This window comes from Mercurialis annua, linkage group LG3, assembly GCF_937616625.2.
Source record: "Mercurialis annua linkage group LG3, ddMerAnnu1.2, whole genome shotgun sequence".
Taxonomy (NCBI): domain Eukaryota; kingdom Viridiplantae; phylum Streptophyta; class Magnoliopsida; order Malpighiales; family Euphorbiaceae; genus Mercurialis; species Mercurialis annua.
The window spans coordinates 72,373,973-72,388,149 of record NC_065572.1 but is presented as its reverse complement, the minus strand read 5'-3'; the positions used below and the strand labels follow the sequence as shown (position 1 = coordinate 72,388,149).

Sequence of the window (14,177 nt, the reverse complement as noted above, 5' to 3'; positions counted from 1 at the left end):
AAATTTACTGAATAATCCTTTTCATTTTACTACTAAATAAAGATTTTATAGTCATTAACTAATTAGTTATTTAATTAATCACTATTATAAATAAAATCCTAATTGAAATAGGTAGCTAAATTATCTCCAATTTAATTTTCAGTATGTAAAAAATAACTAAATTGTCTCCAAATTAGTAGGAATACCTATCTTTTAGTTTGATTGAACTACAAAATTAAAATATTGTATTTGATCAATATATTATTATTTAAATTTTTATCTTATTATTTTTAAATATATTATTAATAAAAGTAAGTTAATTATTTAATTATGGTTATTATAAAACCAAAAGAAAAATAAATTCAGTATGAAAAAAAAATTAATAACCGAATATATTATATTTATTTTTACAAAAATTCTTTACTAATTTAATATTAATTATAAATAAAAAATTAATATAATTATAATAAATTCACTAATATGTTCATTGACGAGTTACAGTACGAGCCACGTGCATAGAACGTAATGCGAAACTAGTAGTTCAAAAAGTACAAATGTCGTACAATATTCTATTAGAATCGCAAGTTCAATTCTTTCCAAAACGCTTACGAAACAAAGTAAATCAAATGCAGTTTGTTACAGGTTATCGTAGTCTTGTGCAAGAGATGCATGAAGTGAGAGGTTTAATAAAAATGAATCCTTGCAGGATTCAACTTTATTGAAAATTTTGTTACAGGAAAATAAAACTGAACTCCCAACTGACTCGAGTTCTCTGCAATTATTGGGGATCAAGTGCTTCTATCAAACATAGCCAAGCATGGGATCATGTATTCATAACTTAAGAACAAATTGATTCCCATGCTCTTTGGTAGTACTAGTAGGATTCATCCACTAATATAACGAGACTAAATTTGAAGTCAATTTATTGATCAATCTAATCTAATCTACAACATTTGAAATCAGCTACGGAAAATGAAGCTACACGAAAGATACAAATAAAAATAAAACAAAATAGCGGATGTTAACTGTGAAGACTGCAACCTACTACAGCAGGTTAAAATTATAAAGCCGATGTAAACCCGGATGTTTTCATTAAGTAGAGAGTTTGTCTAAGAGTTTAAGGACTGCATCTTTGGTGGGTAATGCAGGGATTGCTCCTCTCTCAGTTACTGTGGCTGCACCGCAAGCATTTGCGAAACGAAGAGCTTCTCTTAACCGTTGCTCGTCCTGCATAAGAAGGCCAGGTTGGATTAAAAGAGATTGAAAATACATGGACTCCCCATAAGTAGCTCAACCCCTGGTTAACTAGAAACTGACACCAGTAAGGTATAGGTTATGATTCAAGAAACCTATGTTGCACGGAATTTTATCGACCCACATTTCTAAAACTCCGAAACTTTATATTTATTAAATATTCTTGTAAATATTGTTATTTTGCTGTTTCTCATTTCAATATTTTTGTTTCCGACCACTACAGCCAGAAAACATTATTATCATTAACTTGTATATTTGTCCATACATCAAGACATTACAAAAAATGTTGAGGAGCGGAATTAAATGTGCAAGGAAACTATCTTGCAACCTAAAATTGTGATGTTTAGAGTTCATGTAATATTCCTCCACTCTGTTTTGTTCGAGAAACACCTTTAAATTGTATTGTTATAAGGTCGTAAGAAATAGATGGAGAAAAAGATATATTTTTATGCATTCCTCTTAATTCATGTAATAAGAACAAATATTACCTTTAATAGACTTAGATCAGAGGCTAGGTTGTTGAGAATCCCACCAACAAAGGCATCACCTGCACCAGTTGTGTCAACAGGTTTTACCTTAACACCTGCTACTCTGCCTCTGAATTCCTGCACCAATTTTGGTTCATGTCAATTTCAAAACGCAGCATATATCTTGCCAATGTAGGATTTAAAAGTTAAAGTTCACATTTATAAGTAAACTGCATCTATTGAGGAAAAAACAGCAAAAAAATTACATCTACTGTATTGTTTGATAAGACAAGTATATCAGATGTCTCTCCAAGGAAAACAATGAAAATATTGAAATTATTTCATAAAGATCCATATCCACACAAACAGGCATCAATAGATATTTTAACTAACACCGTCGACTTACAAATTTCCCTAAATGAATAATAGAGGGAGAGATACTTTAGTAAAAAAAAAGGCTGAGTATGGGATTTGAAGATCCTGAAGTGTACCATAAGTATAACCCAAAATTGAAATTCTCTGTTAATTTCTTGACTTACTCCAGATCTCACCGTACCAAAAATAATATTTCAGTGCAGTTAGATTACCATTGGTCATATTATCTACTCTCTAATCAACTAGTTCAAAATCAAAACTATGTAAATAATATTTTATATGATGGATTAGTCATTTTTTTTCCTTTTTCCAATTATCTCTCTGTTCCAATCCATATCGAACCGCCACGTTAGTCCCAAATTTCCAAACCAAACTATCCCAATTATGGAGACGGTGTGGTATGAAGATTTTATTTACGGTAGGGTTCTGATTCCTCCATTTTAAAATCCCAAAATTTGGTATGGATCTGGAAGTTTTTAAATCCCTGAATTCTTCTGAACCATGTTCCCTGCAAGTAAAAACCTACTCTACAGCCTTAGATGACCTGAGACCTCTTAAAATTTGGCACAAGGTTCAAATGAGTGCAAGTTTCAGTAAAATGTGTATATAATAAGATGCTTAACATGAAATTGTAAGAGTGAAAAATGATTGCAGATAGCCATAAGCTTACCTTTGTAAAATATCTGCAGCCCTTTGAGCCTTCAGTTACAACCAAAAGTTTTAGATTAGGATGAAAAAATTTCTTTAAGACGGCATTATCATCATTAGGATCGTCACCTCCAGACAAGAATGAGATTTCGTCTTCACTCATCTGCCATTTTATAAGTTCACCACGGTGAGTATTAAGAAATGGACTGTCTTACACTGATGAGTTTACATGTGTGAATGCTCACGTTCACACCAACCAATAAAAAGTAAAGAGACATGAATTATACCACAGTATAGTAATGATTTATTTTTGATATTGCACCTTTATAACATCAGCTTGATCCCATATACTCATCACGCCTTCCTTTGCAGCCTCTGGCGATGGCCATAATGCCAACCTTAAATTCGGATCATAGGAAAGAATGCTGCCAGATTTTTTGGCAATCTTCATTGCAGCAAGATGAGCTGACTTGCATGGTTCGGCAATCAAACTAATAGAACCATAATGAAAAATCTTCGCCTGCAATCAACATGCTTTGGAAATGAAAAAAACAAGACAATTTCCAATAGGAGTTTAATTTTTTGCAATTTTATATAGCATGCTACATTTCTTTGCGAAAACAAGGTAGAGAAATTTAGACCTGCTTTAGCAGACTTATATTTAATTCTGACTCTTTAAGAAGCATGTCTGCACTTGGATGACGGAAAAATAAGAATTCACGTTCACCGTCAGCTCTAAGAGTAACAAATGCCAATGCAGTCCTTGCTCTGGGTTCAAAGCATACACCAGAATTATCAACCTTGTTTTCTTTTAATATGTTAGCCAACATATAACCAAAATCATCATCCCCTACCTGCAATACAAAGGACAGACAACAGAACGTTGTCTAATAAGAAAAACGAAGAATCAAGGACTTCAAAATTGTTAATTGCTTACAGTAAAGAAGAGCGCCGACTAAGCAACAAAAGGCAGAACACTATAGCTCAAAATAGTGACCAAAAACAATTGTTTAAACACTAATTTAGCCACTTCTAGATCAGGCAGTGATGATTAAGAAATCGGGTTAAATGATCATCTACCCTACTGAAAATTGAGCTTTTCGATCACATAACCAAATGGCAGATTCACAACACATTGAGAAAATAATCATTTCTTAAAGAACAAAATTAAATGCTTCATTGGCATGTTCTCAATTATTGAAATTTCAATACTCTTTATCACAGGCAAAAGGTAGTTTTGTTACTAGAAAAATCCTTCCCTTGCATATATATCCAAGAAAATATCACTTTATGACGAATCTAAAATCAAATTAAAGCAAAAAGGAAGCTCTCTATGGAAAAGAAGATTTCATACAAATGTACCTTGCCAATAAAAGCTGATGAGCCACCTAATCTTGAAACACAAACAGCCACATTAGCAGGAGCACCACCAGGAGCCTTCTTGAAAGCAGGAGCTTCAGCCAGTGAAACTCCACCAACTGTTGGCACAAAATCAATCAACATTTCTCCAAAGCATACAACTTTACACCTCTTATCATGAGACCCATTTTTGCCATTCGACACCTCATCTTTATAATCACCTGCACAGTCCAATTTTCACCACATCACTCCAAACATAAATAAATTCCAATAAACAAAATTTTCAAGAAAAGATTTGAACCCAAATCACTAATATTAAAATTATATAATGATCTAATACAACAAGCCCAAGAAATAATTAAGTTCGAGAATCAAGAATCAAGAACACGTAAAAAGAATAACGATCTTGCAGATGAACAGTTGATGATTCCAAAAATTAAAAATAATAATGATCTTGAAAGTAACCTGGACTGTGATTATTAGCCATGGAAATCTGAAACAGAGAGATCAACTTAATTGAACAGTGAAGAAAGAAATTAAAAGCGGAGTTGGAGAGAATGGGAGAAGAAAATTTGTAGGTGTCGGTAAGATGAAAAGAAGATGAAGAAGTAATTAGGAGGTTGTTGAAATTATATGGTACACTATTAGAATTAGAGGATCTTCTAAAGGATCTGTCAAAAGCTTGACTAATTAGAGGTTTTCTCGACCCACAATGTTTGTATTGCTTTTATACTTTCTTTTTCTTTTTCTTTGCTCTCTTCGATTTTGCTCAAACAAATACTAAAATTAGAATTTAGCTTTTATTTTCCTAAATTTTAATAGAGATAATAAAATTTTGATTATGAAATAAGTATAAAATTAATGATATTAATAATATTTTGTTTATTAAATTATAAGCAGAGACTTAATTTTTAAATTTTTAACAATACCAAAGACTAATTTTTAAATTTTTATAATTTAAAATATTAGATATTTATCAAAAAATGGCTGATGTGAACGACAGACCAGTATTTATTTACATCAATATTTTTTGAAGAAATATTATCCAGTGTTTCGAATTGTAAAAAAATTATAATTCACATGTTAAATTAACTGACCCTTTTTTAAAAATTTATGGATAAGTTGAGAACATTCAAAATGTTTTGGTGGCGTATCTATAGGTTGTTTGAGTGGCACCCTGCCAAGTAACATAGTATGACAAGGCATTGAGTGAAAAGGTGGTTTAGTTTAGCGGTGTAAAGAAACAGGGTGCGTGCAGCCTGTGGGTTTGTGCAGTTATGGCAGCTGTCCACCATTGAAATTGGAGGTCATAGACACCTTTCTAACGTTACATTTGTTAGGAGAAAATAATGCGCCTTTTAAAAAGCCTACTTAAATTTAAAGATATATTTAGTCCATCGAATGAACGGAATATGGAACAGAATAATTATTTTATAAATAATCAAATACTTATTATTTAGTTTTAAAAAAGAAAATTTATTTTATAAGATTATAGAAGAATAATAATTTCATGATTTGGCTATTTTAGAAACCAAAATAAAAATACGGAATAATAATCCGATTCCGCACCTATTTCATGAACTAAACCTAATCTAAATTCATTATAATTTTTTTTAATTTTTTTTTATAAATATGTCTAACTTAAAAAAAGTTATAATTGTATCTATAATTTTGAGTTTATTTTTAAAATTTAAATTTTTACATACTTTATCAATTACGACTAAAATTTTAAAATGTTGTCTAATTTTAGAAAAAAAAAACTAATATAAACATTTGGTTGCAATTGATAAAAAAATTAAAAAATTAATTTGAAGTTTTGATTATAATTAAAAAAATTAAATTAGATATAATTATAAAAATTTAATCGTATTAATAAAAAAAATATAAATATTTGGATCTTAAAAATAGTTTGGCTTTGAAAAATAATTACAAGTGGTGTCTTAAAAAAAATCAAATGAGAGATGTTGTAGAAATAGTTAGGATAATCTAACGTACAGGAGAACGTCTGTACAAGTAAAAATCTTATAAACCTTAAATGGTGATATACATGTGTTGTAACTATATAATTTTTTTAATTCATTAAAAATTTAAAAAATACAAGTATGAATCATCGTAAAAAATTTAAATCAATAAAAACCTGTAACATGCAAGTTTGAATTATCACAAACAAGGCTTAGAATATAATAGAAGAACACATTAAAATTGAAATTATTAAAAATCAATTACCAATGAATCTCAAATTATTAAATATACAAGGCTAAATAATTTTATATATTAGTATAATTTTAACTGGTTCAACAAATATATATTTTTAAAAAAATTGACAAATTAGTCCGTAACTATATCAATTGGGATCGCAACACATTCATAACATATCCGGTCAGACGTGGATTGTTTACCTAACTTTACTTAAATTAATTGGTTCATTTATGAAAGAAAACTTTCATAATTTTGATTGAATTGGGTGTTTGAATAAAATTATCACTATAAACCAAATTGACGGATTGAAATGTCTAACTTTTTTATTTATCTGTTAAAAGATTAAAGTTAAGGATATATGAAACCCTTTTGCCAATATATAGTTACTGTTTAAGAATAGGAAGTCCAACCAAGCCATTCCGGAGCAGCTTCACTCCCACCAGCTATATTCCCTGCTGGAATGAATGGATGGTACCTGTTTCAAACAAAACTCTATTAATTTCATTTTACTTCTATATAGCAAGTGCATGTACATTGTCAAACTTATACTCTATTGAACCCTAAAATCAAATGTTTACAAAATTCTATTTTTCAATGGTTTTGAAAACCTTTTGAAAGCTTCTGAAATATTACAATTGTAATTTACTGTTTTTTTTAAAAAAAAAATTATGTTTCGAGCATTTATGCAACGACGGAGGGAGGGGAAGGCATGAGACATTGCCCCCTCCAACTTTATAAAAAAATTAAAATAGCATCAATCTTTTTTTATGTTTTATACAATTTGACCCTCTAATTTTTAATATGGCCTCCTTTATGTAATATATATTGTAATTTGGCCCTTTCAATATTGAAATTTTGGCTCTGTCGCTGCATTTATGTAAGCGGATTGAATCCGAAAGTTGTGGAGTTAAAGAAACAAAATGTATACCCCATCTGCAGATTGGGCTGCTGTCCAAAATGAGTAGGTTCTGAAGGATGCACCCTGGTGTATTTGTTTGCTGCTGCCTTGCTTGGCTCTCCTGCAACAGGAGTAGCTTCTAAACATTTTTCTTCTTCCAGCTGACAAATTCAAGAGTTGATTAACAAACTTGAAAAGTATAAGCACCAAAATTAATGATTAAGTTATCATAAAGGTTAATAGATATAATTAAGTGAAATAATTAAACCTTATTCTTGAGCTGTTTATTTTCCTCGTCAAGATCATTCTCCTGCCATGGAAATTTATAAAGTCTGAGCAACATTTGAGGTCTAAGAAAGAAAGGGCGAAATATTTTAAACCAAAAATTGCAACACTCACATTGGATAACCACACGAATTTCTATTGCCATATAAACAATTTTTGACGTAAATTGCTATAAAAAATTTCATTGATATAAAAATGAAAATTCAATTATCAAAATAAAATAAATGAATGGTAGCCAGTTTTTAAAAGGCTTTAGACCTATAGTTCGGTACCGATGAATTATAGCTCAAATGGTATAAATGCTAGACTACAAAACTGTTAGATCGTGAGTTTCAGATATTCCCACAAGCACTCTCTCCTCCCCAATTATCAAAAAAACTGTACAAACATTTAACCGGACACCTAACATTATATAGTTCAAATTAATCCATCTCATTCTAAAAGTGGAAAGTTTAGACATCTATCCGTTAAATCAATGCTGGCATAGACTGCATGACATTCAAAACATAAAATAAATCAAGAAAACTTTATGGAAATTTCACCAAATTTAATGATGAAAACCCTACATATTTACCTGTTGACGTAATTCTTCTAGTTTTTCCAATAGCATTTGTGTCTGCATTAATAGTAGAAAATGAACATATGAAACACTTTATGAACGTATTATGTTTTGACTGTATTTGATATGAAGTTGATAATTGTTTCGTTTAAAAGATAAGCAAAATGAACCTATCTATCTACAATTTTAGTATTTTATTTGTTGAATATGTTACCATTTTTAAATCATGTTAGTTTGGTCCATTTTTTTCGATCTTTTTCAAATATATACTCTATATGACTTATTTTGAGCTAATAATGTGACACAATTCCTCTATATCGATCAAAATTATTCTATGTGGCATACACAACTTCGTGTCATGTCAACTCAAAATAAATCGTGAGTATATTTGGTAAAAATTTAAAAAATTATAGAACAAACTGACAAAATTTAAAAATCATAATACAATTGATAAAAATGTTAAAATTATGGATAAATAAATTTTTTACCAAAAAGATATGATAGTAAGCACAACAATCCCATTAGTATATAGGGAAGTTTAGGTATTTACTCCAAAAATAAAAATATTTACATTTTATACCTCAACACGGAAAAGTTATAAGAAAATACCTCATGTTTTTTCCAGATTTATGTTTTTACTCTGGGTATTAAAATATTTATGATTTTACTCCGTTATCATCTGGTTATCATAAACACTTATGTAGTTTATTTTTTTCATAGGTTATCATACAATTATCATAACCTTATCATACTTCATTATCATCTAATTATATACTGCAGTGTTATGATAACGACATGATAATGTAGTGATAACAACATGATAATGTAGTGATAACGACATGATAATGTAGTGATACTGACATGATAATCAGACATTGTTTTATCATAACATAATCATATATATTATCATAACATTATCATCTAGTTACCATAAATATTATCATCTCGGTATCATATGATAATATTATGATAATGACATGATAATATTATGATAACGATATGATAATCAAATATTATTTTCTCCAGAAAATCATTTTTTTCTTGCAGTGTTATAATAACAACATGATAATATAGTGATACTCATATGATAATCAGACATTATCTTTTAAAAAAAAATCATTTTTTCTACAGTGTTATGATAATATTATGATAATGCAGTGATACTCATATGATAATCAGATGCTGTTTTTTGTGTCAAAAATCGTTTTTTTTCATCATAAAATCGTTTTCATGCAGATTTTTAGATCTAAAATTGAGAAAATCAAAGAGTAATTTATTTAGATATAAAAGTTAATATAAATCGTAATAATCACCACGAATTTAAGAAAAACTAAAATCAAATATGAAAAGAATGGCGGAGCGACGGTTGAGTGATGGCGGAGCGACGACGAGTGATGGCGGAGCGACAATGACCGTTGGAGGAACGGCGAAGAAGAAGAGAAGAAATAAAGAAGAAGAAGAAGAAAAATGGCGAAGAAAAGCCAAACAGAGAAGAAAAGAAGAAGAAGAAAAAAAAGAAAGAGAAGAGAGGAGAGAGGAGAGAGAAAAGAAAATAATGACAGTTGTCATTTGAGAGTAAAAAAATTATGACTAGAGTAAAATAATAATAAAAATTAGGTATAATTATAATATAAACATCTACTAGAGTAAAAAAATAAAAACAATAAAAGGTGAGGTATTTTCTTTATCTTTTTTTTATTGAGGTATGAAATCTAATTATTTTTGAAAATGGAGTATTTATCCTAATTTACCCTAGTATATAATATTAATTTCAGTTATCCTGATGGCAAATTGAACATCAACTTATTAATGGGTAGCTTATAATAGGAATGGCTTCCCTCAAATGTAAAATTTTCTCTATTTTTTTCAAGTCCATTTAAATGGATCACACCAAAATAAAATGATAAAAAATTATTATATTTTAAAATTTAATTAAATATCATCCATCTAAATGAACTTGAGAAAATTAAATAGAAGGATTTTAAATTTAAGAAGAGCCATATGCAATCTTCTGTAGGTTCTAGTTTAGGGCTGCCATCAAAAAATTTAAAATAAGAAAAATAAAATTTATAGTGAAGCCATGATTAAAAAGAGATATTGAAAGATGTCAAATAAAATTTAGTTTGGACTGAAAAAAATCTTAATTCTAGCACTGTTTGTAATTAGCCACTAATTCTATCTCGAGAGGATTTTAGGTAGACTCAAAATACCACGTCATCCGTAAACTAGCCGATCACATTATGACACGTCTATCTCATAACACCAGCAAAACACAAACTCAAATTCGATATTAATTTGAGAAGGAATCCAATAATGTATACCTTCCTTTCACGGGCCTGTGAGAGAGTCTTATCCAACTTTTTTTCAATCTTTTGCAACTCTTTTACACTAAGCGGTCCAAGTTCTTCTCCAAGAAAATGCCTAGCAGAGAGTGATATATATGTTTGAAAAAAGATCAGCATATTTCTATTTGTAATTATCACCAAGTATTGCTTCAAAAAAGATTACCTTTGAGAACGTTGAAGAGACTCAGATTCTGTCTTCAACCTTGTAATTTCTTGGAGCAGATTCTGCATTTAATTCATAAAAAGATGGTAAGTTAATGCATTAAGATGCAATAAAAACTAGGATTTATCATAAAATAAAATTTGATTGTAAATGTGTTTTTCAATTAAAACTCAAACTTTAAATCTTTATAGTATTATACACAAACTATTAATTTTTTAAAATTCAAAACCCCCATCGATTTTCCGAGTGTTCGCAATTACGACTCAAACTTCAAATCTTTCAAATGCGAACTCCTTTTTTTCAATTCGGAATATTTAGTAGTTTTCCAATATAAAAGTATTCAAGTGAATGTCGGAACGATATATAAAAATATGGATGTCCACATTAGTAAATTTTTATCTAAAATTATTTGGTGGATTGAATTGCACAAAAGTTAATAGTTTATGTTTGATATTGTTAAAATTTAAACGCTGTTTTATAATTGCAAAACACATTAGAATTCATAATTTAATTTATACTTAACCCTAGAAAAAGTTGCATCTTTTTCACACGGAAATGAAGTATTTATCAACCATTTGATGCGTACTGCATAATTGATAATTGGACATAAAGCAAACCTGTGTTTCATCCTCGACATTATTATTCACGTTTTTTGAAGAATAGCAATACTGCCTGTACCTCTCGAGGGTTTTGGCCACACTGCTAAAATTTAAAGGAAACAAGCATCAGGCTAAGAACAATAATAGATAAATAAATATAGTAATAATATTTAGTAAATGGTGTAAAAAAAGTGCTGAAATGTGAAGGAGGCAAATCAGATCAGAGATCAAAAGAAAAAACTTAAGTTTTTAAAAGAAATACTATTCAATAGTATTGAATTAGTCACTTGGATTGAATCTTGAAGTGTAAGTAGTAGTTTCAGAAGATCTCTCCTGTTTCAGGTGTTGTCAACTCATGTTCTTTTGACTCTTCTTCTAAATCAGCAAATCTTAAGCCTTATCTTCTTGGTTCTGTTACTAATAATATTATAATAATCTTAATTTCCATCACATTGTTCTCGAATTACAGCCTCGTAAACTTTATTTGACTGTGTTTTACATCATTTGCATGTATTTTTTGTATGTTTCTAAGCTAAAAGCCTGATATAAAAAAGGAACGGAAAAAAATATGCGGAAATCAAACGACGGATTACCTGACGATTGCAGAAATCTGACCATATTAAAACTCCATTAATAATGAGCAGCTTAAGAAACCAAGAACAGGTATCAACCTAGAACCCTCCAATCAAAAAAGATATAAGAAAATCTTTTACCTAGGGTTGAAACATATGTATATTTGAATGGTTTAACAGATTTGAAAACGATAAAGAAAAACCCTAGATACGCAAAATATTTTAAGTAGCTGTCGCATCTGACGAGAAAAAAGATCTTAGATCTGAGATGCTTCGATCTGCCGAAGGATTATGAAGATCTAAAGGACACACAGAACGTGTCACTGCACTATTGGCTAACAAATCTCTTACCTTATCCATTCAAGAAATTACTCTCCTCGATTTGTGGAAGTCTAGTTTTTTAATTCCTTTATGGAAGCTAAAGAAAGAACATGAGTGACATTTTTATACACTTTTTATATAAAAAAATGCATAACAATTTATATAAATATTATTTCATGATTTATTGATGCATATGTAAGAAGCATGATCAAGAGAATGATAAATTAAAGCAGAAAATCAAGTGACAAATTTTAATATAAAAAACATAAATTCTTACTCATCGCTGCCAAATTCAGAAAGCTTGCCGCGGCTAGAGAAGATGATGAGAGCAACTTCAGCATCACAAAGAAGAGAGAGTTCGAAAGCTTTTTTAAGAAGACCATTTCTTCTTTTAGAAAATGTTACTTGACGATTGATCTTGTTTTCTATTCTCTCCAAAACAACCTTTCCTCTTCCCATTTTTTTGCTTTTACAAGAAAACCTAGCTAGGAATAAACAAAATTATGCTATAATATTTTTGTTCTGTTTCCCTCTTTTTTATCTCATTTCAGCATCAGTCTGAGTGTTTGTGGTCGGGACTATGTTTCTACGTATAATACCCAAACGAGTTTAGTTTTTACCTTGCAGACTGAATATAATGAAAATTCAGAATATTTTACATGTATAACTTTAAACTTTCTTTTATTGGGTGTGTGCCAAAAGTGGGGGAATATATACGAGTATTAATTCTGCACTTTTTTGTTCCTATAATATAATAACTGAGGCATTAAGATGAGAGAAAAAAAAGATAGAGATGATAATACTTAAATTTAATCCATAAAATCATTTATATGATCTTTATATAAGATCGTGTGACTAATTAGATATTTCTTTTTTAATAATTAGAGAGAAGAGTGAGTCTCGCCAAAAGATGCATGTGACTAATATCATTTTGCTATTTTATTATATGTTTATGAGATGTGAGATGTACATTTATATTATGCCAAGGAAAATCTGTTAGCTCAAATGTATGTGTGAGGAAATCTCTCTTTTAGGTATTTATTTTCTAGATGTGGTCACCTTACTCGAATTTAGGTATATCTTATTTGGTTCGATAGTCTTGCTAGTCTTGCTAGTCTTGATATTCTTGTTACTCGGTCTTGAATTGCTCGATAATATCTATATATTGCTTGAGTATTAAATAATTTGCCCGGGTAAAGCCGTATAGGAGATCCTTGCTCGGGCACCAGTAATCCTCTTTGGATCTCGGTATTCCTTGCTCGTATGCGGATTTTATTTGGGAGTCATTAATAGATCGAACTTGTAATCTAAAATAATGTATGTAAATACATAATGACTCAAAACAATTAAATTTTTACGGGTATGGTCAATTCTAGTTAAAATATATAAATTTTAGTCGATTATGCATTTTTAGCATTCAACTATAGTTATTTTCAAGTTCCATTGAATTTCAGCAATTCAAAAAATCCCTTTAAGAAGCAGAAAATTCATGTTCCTCTTAATAGAACTTGAGAATTGGCTAAAATATAAAGCTATCTAGCAATGCAAATTAAGTTAAAAAATAATATTATCTGCAAGCTTTAGTTTTTTTTTTTTTTGGAGGGTATCTGCAAGCTTTAGTTAGAATTAACCGCAAGTTAAAAGATTTGATCTTTTAAAGTCATTAAACTCATCAATAAAAGGTGCATCTCTCGTTATCAGTACATCTTTTTTTTTTAAATTGCAACAAAAATATTTAACAAATAAGTTTGTGAAAATACTATATGTTGATTAAAAATAATTGTAAAAACATTTTCTTTATTAATTTATTTATAAAAATAAGTTCAAATCGTCATAAAGTGAGAATTTATTTCATGTTAGACCATAATCATGGTATATGTCGTAAAGACCACCACAACATTCACCATGGCCGTGATCAAAAACAAAATTTATAATTATCGAACGAGTTATAAAATACTATGAAAATTTATTTTTCATATTATATTAGATATAGTTAACTATTTAGTTATCTTAGTAAGAATTAGCTACTAGCTTATCAGCTACTTTTGTTATGGGTTATCAACAAATGTTTATTACTAGGGTTAAATGTAAATTTATATAAAAAATTTAACCTAATTTGCAATTATAACATAAATTTTGAAATTTGACAGTATC

The 14,177-nt window shown here is 29.4% G+C and overlaps 2 protein-coding genes across 4 annotated transcripts; both read right to left on the bottom strand.

The window, feature by feature from the left end:
- Positions 1 to 885: 885 nt before the first annotated feature.
- LOC126674561 (probable fructokinase-7) lies at positions 886 to 4,815 on the bottom strand. Of its 2 annotated transcripts, none has more exons than XM_050369028.1 (7): positions 4,548 to 4,815; positions 4,086 to 4,303; positions 3,365 to 3,610; positions 3,046 to 3,243; positions 2,746 to 2,886; positions 1,722 to 1,838; positions 886 to 1,206 (listed from the first exon to the last, which is right to left on the bottom strand). In XM_050369028.1, the coding sequence occupies exons 1-7, from the start codon at positions 4,567 to 4,569 to the stop codon at positions 1,072 to 1,074; spliced, it is 1,077 nt and encodes a 358-aa protein (XP_050224985.1). In that variant the 5' UTR covers positions 4,570 to 4,815; the 3' UTR covers positions 886 to 1,071. The 2 variants fall into 2 exon arrangements, with proteins under 2 accessions (XP_050224985.1, XP_050224987.1); XM_050369030.1 differs by having other exon boundaries at positions 3,365 to 3,577; positions 4,548 to 4,812.
- A 1,763-nt stretch (positions 4,816 to 6,578) lies between these two features.
- Positions 6,579 to 12,531, bottom strand: LOC126674156 (agamous-like MADS-box protein MADS3). 2 transcript variants are annotated; one of them, XM_050368543.2, is made up of 8 exons: positions 12,301 to 12,531; positions 11,149 to 11,233; positions 10,532 to 10,593; positions 10,345 to 10,444; positions 8,039 to 8,080; positions 7,448 to 7,489; positions 7,210 to 7,340; positions 6,579 to 6,756 (listed from the first exon to the last, which is right to left on the bottom strand). In XM_050368543.2, exons 1-8 carry the CDS (start codon positions 12,480 to 12,482, stop codon positions 6,672 to 6,674), a joined length of 729 nt encoding a protein of 242 aa, XP_050224500.1. In that variant the 5' UTR covers positions 12,483 to 12,531; the 3' UTR covers positions 6,579 to 6,671. The 2 variants fall into 2 exon arrangements, with proteins under 2 accessions (XP_050224500.1, XP_050224501.1); XM_050368544.2 differs by having other exon boundaries at positions 11,149 to 11,230.
- Positions 12,532 to 14,177: the final 1,646 nt, after the last annotated feature.

What these genes read in the sequence shown, in the direction of transcription:
- LOC126674561 (XM_050369028.1), bottom strand. Translation starts at nt 4,569, where the DNA reads ATGGCTAATAATCACAGTCCAG. An exon ending in GCTGCAGATATTTTACAAAG is followed by an intron (nt 1,839 to 2,745) that starts GTAAGCTTATGG and finishes AAATTGGTGCAG; the next exon opens with GAATTCAGAGGCAGAGTAGC. An exon ending in CTGATCTAAGTCTATTAAAG is followed by an intron (nt 1,207 to 1,721) that starts GTAATATTTGTT and finishes CTTCTTATGCAG; the next exon opens with GACGAGCAACGGTTAAGAGA.
- LOC126674156 (XM_050368543.2), bottom strand. Translation starts at nt 12,482, where the DNA reads ATGGGAAGAGGAAAGGTTGTTTTGGAGAGAATAGAAAACAAGATCAAT. An exon ending in TCTCTTCAACGTTCTCAAAG is followed by an intron (nt 10,445 to 10,531) that starts GTAATCTTTTTT and finishes ACTCTCTGCTAG; the next exon opens with GCATTTTCTTGGAGAAGAAC. An exon ending in TAGAAGAATTACGTCAACAG is followed by an intron (nt 7,490 to 8,038) that starts GTAAATATGTAG and finishes TTTCCATGGCAG; the next exon opens with GAGAATGATCTTGACGAGGA.